Source organism: Odontesthes bonariensis, chromosome 14, assembly GCF_027942865.1.
Source record: "Odontesthes bonariensis isolate fOdoBon6 chromosome 14, fOdoBon6.hap1, whole genome shotgun sequence".
Lineage (NCBI taxonomy): Eukaryota > Metazoa > Chordata > Actinopteri > Atheriniformes > Atherinopsidae > Odontesthes > Odontesthes bonariensis.
This window is the reverse complement of record NC_134519.1, coordinates 20,878,660-20,889,135: the sequence shown is the minus strand read 5'-3', so window position 1 is coordinate 20,889,135 and position 10,476 is coordinate 20,878,660. Positions and strand designations below refer to the sequence as shown.

The 10,476-nt window shown below is 42.4% G+C and overlaps 1 protein-coding gene across 1 annotated transcript; it reads left to right on the top strand.

The window, feature by feature from the left end:
- Positions 1-5,060: 5,060 nt before the first annotated feature.
- parla (presenilin associated, rhomboid-like a) lies at positions 5,061-10,037 on the top strand. Its single transcript, XM_075483438.1, has 10 exons — positions 5,061-5,168; positions 5,899-6,082; positions 6,333-6,437; positions 6,553-6,685; positions 6,767-6,862; positions 7,048-7,197; positions 7,715-7,785; positions 7,866-7,967; positions 8,254-8,351; positions 9,498-10,037. The coding sequence occupies exons 1-10, from the start codon at positions 5,089-5,091 to the stop codon at positions 9,658-9,660; spliced, it is 1,182 nt and encodes a 393-aa protein (XP_075339553.1). The 5' UTR covers positions 5,061-5,088; the 3' UTR covers positions 9,661-10,037.
- Positions 10,038-10,476: the final 439 nt, after the last annotated feature.

Here is a 10,476-nt window from a genome sequence, read left to right as displayed (position 1 = left end):
GGAGAAATGCATTACTCTTATGATGAACAGCTACACACAACCCCACAACTGTGTGGTGACAAAACACAAAATTAATGTAGGAATAAGCACACAGTTTCCATATTCAAGACAAGGTCTCATCATAGCAAAGCAAGGTCTATTTAAGGTCCTTATTATCGATCACATTATTTGCTAATTTTGTATATGAAACATTTGATCGGACACACACACACACACACACACAAAAAAAAAAAAAAAGACTGATTGCCGGTTTAAGCTGGCATTGTCTCTTTACTGTAGATATAAGCCACATGGCTGATAGATGTAATGTCCCATGTAGATGCTTTTTTTCTAGTTTTAAATATATAGTATGAAAGAGGTACTTTAAAGATGCTATGTCCAACTTAGATGACACAAATCACAATGCGACAATATTGGTTTAATTGAGGCTTTTTATTTCTGTGTACATGTGGCCATGAACTCTGCTGATCCCAAGCTGGGTAAAAGGTGGTGTTTTGTCTAAAGTTTTTAACTGGAAGATGATGCAGGAAAAATGTGAAGTGTACACAAGACAGGGACACTGCTGAGGCTATGGTGTCTGCTTTCTTGTGTTCTGCTACACTGTAGTTTTACAGTAAACTCTGGGTAAAACAGGGCAGGATGAGAGAAGGTTACCCTACTTAAACAAGGGCAGTCATCTCCTTATCCAAACGTGTGCTGAGCAGGTAATGTTCCTGCTTTGTGCCATAACCCCATGCATCTTTAAAACATCTGCAAAACACTGCATCAGAAACCCAACAGGACCCATAATGGCGGGGGGTGGGGGGCTGTAATATCTTAGTGTATGACTCAAAGGCAATATCTAGGCTAGTTTGTTCCAATGCAGCAGACGATGTATTCAATAGCTCTCCGATGTGACATTTACTGAAAGAGTTGAAAAGCTTTGTCAACAATACGCATGCTGATCGCTGGGGCCACACCGCCGCTGCACGGGGAACAGCAGCCCACACTCCCATCTCACCGGCGAAAGTGGAGAGGCAGCATTTTTGTCTAAATCAGCTGACAGCACCGACAGAGTCAAGGGAAGCAGGGTGCAGGGAGACTAAACCGTTTACCCTGCGCAACACTCGGGGAGGGGGGGGGGACGGTAATGCAGGCACAACATTTTCACAGAAGTTGCATTTTGTATGCGGTGCTAATGATTTTCACAACGACGTGGACAGATGCATACAGCCTAATACTAGGACCAGGAAAAGTAAGGGTGCAACACTGGGGAGAGCAAACTAAAGGGAGCAGCGACACAGCAGCAGTATCGCGCTGCACCATTGAAGAATATGGTGATCTGACGGTGGATATTTTTATTTTTTCGTCTCCCACTGCAAGTTTATGTCCTTTATCTTAAAGTGCATAATTTTCTAACGGTTTGTTTTTTTGTTTTTGTTTTTTTAAAAACGTTTTTTTTTTTGCATGCAACTGAACAAAATAAAAATGTTTTCTGGTCCGCAATCTGAGTTAAAATTGAAAAAACGGTGGGAAAACACATTTAAAAAAAAAAAAAAAAGCAATAGCCTCCCTCCACCCCCAAATAATAGCTCTAAACAAACACGAAATAAGCTCATGGTTTATTCATCAACAAGCACGTGGGAGTTTCTTACCGGCGTTTTTATCCCCCATGTCCCAGAGCTTTCCAGAAGTTAGATAAGGTGCAGGTTGAGGTAATGTGGGTCTGTCTGTCGCGCGTGTCCTCTTCTTCAGTCAGGACAGCCGAGCAGAAGGAGGCAAGTTGCTTGTGTCTTGTAATATTTGGCAAAATTATATCCTGCGAGCACCCCTGAGCGACACTATGATGAGCTTTCCAGGGAGCTCGTGCTGGCTTCCCTCGTGGTGGTTCTGAGTAAGGTGGACTGAGGTCTCAGGTAAAGAGTGAGCGAGGGGTGGGACTTGTGTGTGCTCGTGTGTTTTGCAGGGGTGAGCGGCTGCTGGGTGTGCATTTGTGTCTTCATGCAGAATTACTGTAGCAAAACAGATATGGCAACCTTGGCAAATTCTACTTTTTTCGACATAAACTTTTCCACAACTTTTGGAAGTGGAAATTTTTAGAAATGGTGCCTGCTCTGTGCTTTGTCTGATCCAATCTGGCCTCATTTTCTTGGCTTCTAACTTGAACTCGTCAAATTTGAACAGCAACTACACTTTTCATCACCTGAACACTTGATATTCTCAGGTTTACGTTGAGCTACTTAATGGAAAATGTAGTGCTTTAGTACACCCCCTAATGAGAGCATGTTTACAGTGAAACACGCTCCTATCTATGAATTTTGTGCTGGTTGACTTTACATATTTTCTTCTTTTCTTTCAAAATCATTCTCTGCTAAAACTAAAAATATTCTTGTTCATTTTACAGCAAAGCACTCCTTCCGTTCACACTTGCTGACATCATGTACCATGTCGCTCCACCCTGACCAAAGGCATATCACAGTTTGCTTATAGATATCAATGTTTAATGTATGAATCAAATCAATATTATGTCCTGGGCATTTGATGCTATTTTGTTTCTGTTATTTGATAATACTGCAGTGGAATTCAGATTTGTGCTATTTGTGTCGTGCATACACAACAGCTGTACATTCAGACTGAGGTACATGTTCCAGTGTGATGGATTTGTGCAAAATGCGCTCAGGGAGCTTGCTAGTGTTGTGTAATCAAATTTTGTCAGGACAGAAATGAACACAAAAATACGGTCTGTGCATAAAAGTGTGCTCCTCATATTTATTGTAAATGCCCCACTTGTTCTATAGGTTTTTGTCAACCCAAACTAACATGCATGAACACAATTAGTGTTACCCTCTGGGGCTGACATTGTCATGATGTACGCTGTACTCTGTGGTATTCATGGGACAAACAAACATTAGCACTCACTGTCCAATTCATACAGCATGAAATGCTGCAGACAGCTGTCCAAAGAATCATGTGCTGAGCACCGAGTTGCAAAATCTGTGCAGGATAATACAGAGAACAAGTGTGGTATTATCTAACTGGCTCATTGATCAGTGTCTTCGAAACCGCTCTGTCAGCACACTGATGGGACGCCATGACAACAGCTAGAGTTTCCTCTGGTGGTATAAAAAGACCGTGCTGCTGGCATCAGATGTTTTCAGACTTTTGCTGAAATGGAAGCCTCAAGGCCAAATGACGTGCGGCGTCATGTGTCTTTGGATCCACATCTCAGCACAAATGCAAAAGGAGAATGCCAGAGTTGGTTTATTGTTTTCCCTGCGTAGGTACACTCTCAATAGGGTGAATGGTTGTCCTACACAAATGACAAGTTGTTCTGGTTTCAGACGTACTCTCTCGTCACATGGATGAGGCCTTGCCCCCCCCCCCTCCTCCTCCATTGCCGGCACAGGCTGGCGTCGGATAGCTGTGAATCAATGAGAGGGCCTGAAAGAAGACACCTCTGTTCGGTAAAAAAATGAACTGCATTGATCAGAAGGGTCCCACAGAATCAGTTAGAGACGAACGTGTACTGTTTTATTAAAGGCACCACAACATATATTTGATAAACATCAAATAACCTACATCTTTAACTTAATTTCACTGCCCGTCTCCTCTCTTTCTGTTGCTCCATGCGGCCTCTCCACCTCGTCCCTGTCTCACCGCTATCACCGTAGTCTCTCCCTTCCTTCCTCTGCTCTCTACATCCATCCTCCTCCAACAACTCCTCTCCCACATCTCTGTGTCCTCCCCTGCCCCAAACCTGCACCCATAGGATATCATCTGACTTGGCAGTGTGTCCTTGGTCCATACAGTGACAAAGGCATATTGCTCTCCTTTCTTTGTACTCTGTATCTTTGCCCTGAATCTGCAACACCCCCTATTTTCTGTATAACCGTGTGATTTTCTGTTCAGATTTGAAAATGCGATCGTTTTGTAATGTACCAACAGGATGCATTGTCTCTTTGGGTGAAGATGAATTGCTTGTGTTACTTCTCTGAAGCTTTTATTCTTTCCCCGCTCTAGTACAGCCGCCCTCTGAATGAAAATGTGTGGAGCTAAAGCAATAAAGCAAGTGCAGATTTTGCATAGGAGGAGAGCCCTCTGCAGACACTGCAGTGCAGCCTTCTCGCTGCAAATTCTACCTTCTTTACCTATTTCTGGAGTCACAGGCAAGTATGCGAAAAGTTTGTGGAACTTGTCCAAAAGCCAATAGCAACTCTCGGTGCTGTCAATACTGCTTAACTGTTGTCCAAGGGTCCTACCGTCTCTCTTGTTTTTTTGTTTACAAAAGAAAACTTCTGTGTGCTTGCCAACTCTTTTTATGATAGGAGGAACAAATCTAAGAATATTTTGGTATATATTTACTAATATTGAGTGTGTTTTTTCTGTCTGTGTTTTTAGTTTCTCTTTATAGTTTCATTATGGACACCTGGTTTCATTTACCTCAAAAGTACAATGATAGAATAACCTTGATGAAATACCAGCATACCCATGTTAAATACAAAAGCTAACTTCCCTTAACATGTAATTCTAACTACCTGTTATGATGTTTAGCAGTAGCAGTCAGGCGTTTTCTTTACAAAGAAAAATACTTTTTGTGCTCCTGTGTATCAATAAATCAACATAAATAATAACTAAATGCCAGTTGGAATACAGCTATCCTTACTTTTATCATTTATGTCTGTGAATTACTGAAAGAAGCACGAGTTGTTTTTTTAAAACATCTTAATCCATATAACCACAGTATGTCAAATAAATGTACCAAGTGGACTGAAAATAAACCATCTGAAATGAAGTCAAATTAGAATATAAAATAGCACTTACAATAGAAAAAAATTAAGGGATAAAGATAGCTATACAACTACACTGTATGCTACAAACACACCGGATGGCAAACAGGGCATAACAATATAAAATACAGCACAGTAGAGTATGCGAATGCTTTTTCTTTAAACTGTGTATTAGGGGTTAATAATTGTGGAAATTTAGCACAAACAATGGTAAAGCCTTGTGAGGTGCTTCATTGATAAATCGGAGCTTTTAGAAGCGCCTGTGAACGCAGCATTGGCTTCAGTGGGAGGGGCCTCTCTCGCGCAGGAGGTCACAACAATCATGGCGTGGAGAGGATGTGTTATGAAATGGGCCAAAACAGAGTTCGTTAGATCCCAAAACACCCTCTCTCGAAGCTCAAGGTGAGCAAATAAAGCGACGTGTTGGTAGCAGTGGTTGTTTAAATCAGAAACGCGCTGACAGGAAGTGTGTGTGTGCGCCTTTGCCTGCCGTCCAGCAGTGTGAGGTTATCTAACCGTTCCGACTGTCATTGTAAACGAAGCTAAAGTTACCCTTGTTTGGTCCGATTAACGAAAATGACCTGCAGAACCTGTGCAGTCGGTGTTATTTGTCCATTGTTTTAGTGTATTTTTGTTGAAACTAGCTGATGGACACTGCATATGGTGAGCTCTGCTGAATGTGTTGCACACTGAACATGCAGCCAGCATTGCGTGGTGTCAACCATCAGAGCTAACCAGTGTCAGTGGTGCCACTCAGTCACTATTTGATATATTTCATGTGTGAGTTTTACAAAAGAAAACAAAAGGAGCTTGGTCATAGCTGTAGTGTCATGCAATTTTCTGTAATGTCATTAACTGATTATTTAGTCAGAAAAAAACACAACTGGACTGACTAAACTTTTGTTCCCAAAATAAAAATGACTCATTGTTGCCAACTGCTGTGGCTGTGAAGCTTTGTCTCCGTTATACTAAACTAATGTACAGTGAATTATTTAAAGACATTGCACTTTACTTAGACTTTGAACATACTCCTTTCACCTTCTCAATGTACAGAGCAGAGCTTCGGCGCAGCTTGTCCCTCAGTTGTGCAGGTGTCCGTGCGTCTAATGAGTAAAACTGAATCTTTTGACAGACTCAACCACTACAACCAGCAGAGGTGCGGTTTTCGTCGGGAAGCCAAACGGACAGAAACCAAGAAAGAAAATGTCAGCCAAGAAACAAAAGCCTCACCCCCCGACACTGGCACACCAGTGCCCCAACCTCCTCCCAAAGTCCGAAGGCCGGCACTTTTCAGACCGCTGATGTTCACAGTAGGGGTAGGTTCCTTGGGTTTCTTTCTTCAACAATTTAAAAAAAAAAAAAAAAAAAGATTTAATTCATTATTGAAAGTACAGTAAGAATAGATGCAGAATAGACACCAGATTATGGTGCCCCGAGGAGTCAGAGCTGAGTTGATGAAGCGAGATACAAGTTTGGAGACAAGTAGAGGTTGACCGGTCTAGATGCTTGCTAAAACGAGATTAAGGATAGAAGGGTGCTGTTGGCTGTCGTCTGATTCCATGCCAGTTTACAGGCTGCTCCTTCGGTGCGGCGGCCATTCTTCAGTACGAGACCCTAAAGGCGAGAGTTCAGACTGCAAAAGATGGAGAGGAGTTAGAGAAACTAATGATGGTGAGAATTCAACACAGTTGTCGTGGTTTGTGTCTGCCAACGCTGTCGACCTGTGCTGCCAGTTTTAACTGGCAAGCTGCTTCCGACTGCTCACCCAACCGCACTCTGCCACCAGGGCTCCCAGGACATGGCATACTGGCATGACTGGTGGAACCAGCTGTCCAACTTCCAGCGACAGGTTGTCCTCCTGATGTCAGTGGTGGACGACTTCTGGAGCAGCCTCACAGAAGGACAGAAGACTGTCACTGGTAGCTTATTTTGCAGTCTCATTGGATGTTGCTTCAAATCCGACTAATAGTAACATCATTGTTTTCATTCATGTTTTCCAGGAATTATTGCAATAAATATTGCAGTGCTGTGTTGCTGGCGGATCCCGTCAATGCAGAGAAGCATGATAAAATACTTCACATCCAACCCAGCCTCCAGTGAGTATGCCTTATTTCTAAGTTTATTTAGGGGAAATGAGATCATTCTTAGAGAGCGGGAACACAAGGCGAAGCGGGACACTTTCCTACAGTTGGACGTTTTGTAGCTCGATCACCTGGCCATGATCAAATGCTCTTTGTGTTTCCTCTGTGCAAAAGTTTCCGTTGTTTTGTCCCCCCCCCAGAAACACGGTGCCTTCCCATGGTCCTGTCCTCCTTCAGTCACTACTCCATCATCCACATGATGGCCAACATGTATGTCCTATGGACATTCTCCTCTGGAATTGTCTCTCTCTTAGGGAGAGAGCAGTTTCTAGCAGTCTACCTCTCTGCTGGTGAGTTAAATGCAGAACAGGAGCTGAAGTCAATACTATCAATTCTGAATAGAAACGTCTGTATTTTGGAACTGAGCCCATGTAATCCAAATCTATTTTGAAGACCTTTTTTTTCTTGATGATTTCTTTGTGACAGCTCTCAGTAATGCATAACTGTTTACAGTGAAATGTTTAAACCCTTCAGCCCAGAATTTAATCTCCTCTTGTTCTCAGCCGTCAGTGAGCTCCCTTTAACTTCAGCTGTCTAAAGTCCATTCATCTCCAGGGGATTTTAATCCCGTCACCTCAGCTACGTTCAGCATCCCAGTGCAGATGCTTCTATGCTTCCAGAGGGACTGAAATTTCACTTTATTTCCGTTTAGTTACTATGGAGGCATTGTAATAGTCTGAGGTCTTAGTTTATACACATGATTGGTTGTTTTGATTGAGGAAATGTTAATGGGAAACAAGAGGTGGTTAACTTATCTCTTTTTTTATTATTAAACTCTCCTTCTTCATTGTATGTGTTTTTTTTCAGGTGTGATTTCCACTATGGTCAGTTACATGTGTAAAACAGCCACTGGGCGACTCTATCCGTCACTAGGAGCAGTAAGATATTTTCTAACTCTTCAAACATGGTTCCATTATTTCAGTACAGATTGAGACCTGTGAATTGGTTTTATCCACAGTCAGGTGCCGTCATGGCGGTACTCGCCGCAGTCTGCGCAAAGGTACCAGAGGCCAAACTGGGCATAATTCTGCTTCCCATGGTGTCTTTTACAGCGGGAAGTGTAAGTGACGCACGGTTTGTATGCATATCTGTGTTTGTTAATTAGGTAGCGCTGAAGCGTAATCTGAAGACACTGTTGGCTCAGTTATACAGATGATAACATGTCGGCACCCCCGTGCTGTGTTTTTCGCCGCAGGCAAAAGATGTAAATCTGTGCACGAACAAAACGGGCACGTGTTAGAATGAGTGAATGTGTCAGTGTGCATGTCTGTATGCAGGGTAGCGAGACGGTTGCTCTTGGTGCTCTTCAGCGTGACTTTGGGTTTCTGTTGCTGGTTTGTCTTTAGGCTCTGAAAGCACTTGTGGCGATAGATACGGCGGGGCTCATTTTGGGATGGCGGCTGTTCGACCATGCTGCTCACCTCGGCGGAGCCCTCTTTGGAATGTGAGTCCCCAGCTTACTTACTTTCTAAGCACATTGACTGCTCAGTGTTCTACAGCTACAATATGTAATCCCTGTTTTTTTTTTTGTTTGTTTTTTCCACATGATCTTAGCATTTACCTTTGGTCATGTGAAAACTTAAATCTGTGTGACTTAAAGGGATAGTTCGCCTCTTTTGACATGAAGCTGTATGACATCCCATATTAGCAATATCATTTATGAACATTGACTTGCCCCCCGCTGCGTCCTGTGAGCCCAGTTCCGGCCTCGTTTTGGCGTTGACGAAGGTAGTCCGGCTAGTTGGCTGGGGCCACAAAAATAAAGCGTTTTGCTTCTCAAAACAATATGCGTTCAAAAGAGTAATACATTTGCATCACAAAATCGTTCATCCAGAAAAATTCAAACCTCACAATCCCTTGGCGCTATTTTCTCTCTACCTTTGTATCACTGCGCGCTGTGCAGACCGAAGTTCAGACCGAGCAGTAAACACCGTAACAGGTGCAGCTATCGGCAGGTGGCTGCATGCAATGATATGAAGTTAGAGAGAAAATAGCGCCAAGCGATTTGTGAGGTCTGACTTTTCCTGGATGAACGATTTTGTGATGCAGATGTATTACTCTTTTGAATGCATATTGTTTTGAAAAGCAAAACGCTTTATTTTTGCAACCCCAGCCAACTAGCTGGACTACCTTCGTCAACGTCAAAACGAGGTTGGAATTCGGCTCACAGGACGCAGCGGGGGGTAAGTCAAAATTAATAAATGATATTGCTAATATGTGATGTCATACAGCTTCATGTTAAAAGAGGCGAACTATCCCTTTAAGCCCAAGATGATTTATTTGAACTACTATCGAGAAGGTCAACAATGAACCTTCAACTCAAACAGACTAAAAATAGTTGCATCAGACCAGTAGAGGAATTCGCTATTCCAAAGGCCAAACTGCTGTAAAGGTCATCGTTTGCTCTTTGTGTACACTTTTTGTGACTCAAGGTTTTGTTGGGCATTTTTACACTCATTGCTGTACTTCTTTGTATGTCATGTCATCTTAAATCCTTGAAAAGGACTTGTGTCTGCTTTAAATGTGGTTTGAAAGAGCTGCTCTATTCAGTCTCTTCATTTTAACCATCTCTGTTTATTGTGCCCTGTAGATGGTATGTGGCATATGGTCACAAACTAATCTGGAGAAAGAGGGAGCCCCTTGTGAAGCTGTGGCATGATATGCGCTCTTCGGGCACCAGAGGATCCAGGCCTGGTGGAGGGCCAGGATCCAGTAGTGGAGAAGGAGGAGGACGAGGACCTGGACACCAATAAGGAATATTCCATTCCTTTCAAGGGAACAGAATTCTGCTTACCTTGGAATAAGCTGGGACATTTTTATCCATTGATATGGAGTGTGCTGTTATTATTCATCAATAAATATAGTTCTCCATCCAAAGTTAGTGATCAGAGTTAGATTTAATGGCAGTGAGACTCAATTATTTAATTAGGCCATATTGGCCTTTATTAATTTTTTTTTTTTTTTAAACCTACTTCAGTTTGTTACGTAGGTGGTTTCATGCATGTAGAATTTTTTTCCAAATTATCAAGTCCACACCAAAAGGGAGGTAACAGTCAGTTGGATGTTATGGGTGTGGGGCCTCAAAGGTTGAACTTGAGATATTTTGAACCCAAGTACAACATACTGTATATATTTCCGAGTCTGTGCTTATTTGCTGTATTCTGTGGTGACTGGTCTGGCTGGCTGGCTGTGCATGCTGAGTCCCTGCTGAGAAGTACAGAGTGAGCAAACTGCCAGATTTTCCTTCTCTAAATAGCGTTTTTTCTTTGGTTAAAAAAAAAAAAAGCCTTGCAGAAAACAAGGGATGAGACCACAATCAGCCAAGTGAGACAATCCAAGAGCAGCTCAAGAGGCTCAAAGTTAAATTCCGCACTCTGTTTTGGATTCGATTATTTTTGGACTGCGCTTCTTTTGTTCTTTTGCCATCAACCTATGGTTTCCTTAGGTTGAATTCAGGACCTTTAACAAGACGGGAGCGTTTTAAAAGATGGTTCTGAGGTGCTGCAGAAATGTACAGTTACAGTGTGTTTTTTTTTTTTCTTTTTTTCCGATATAAGAGGATGTATAAT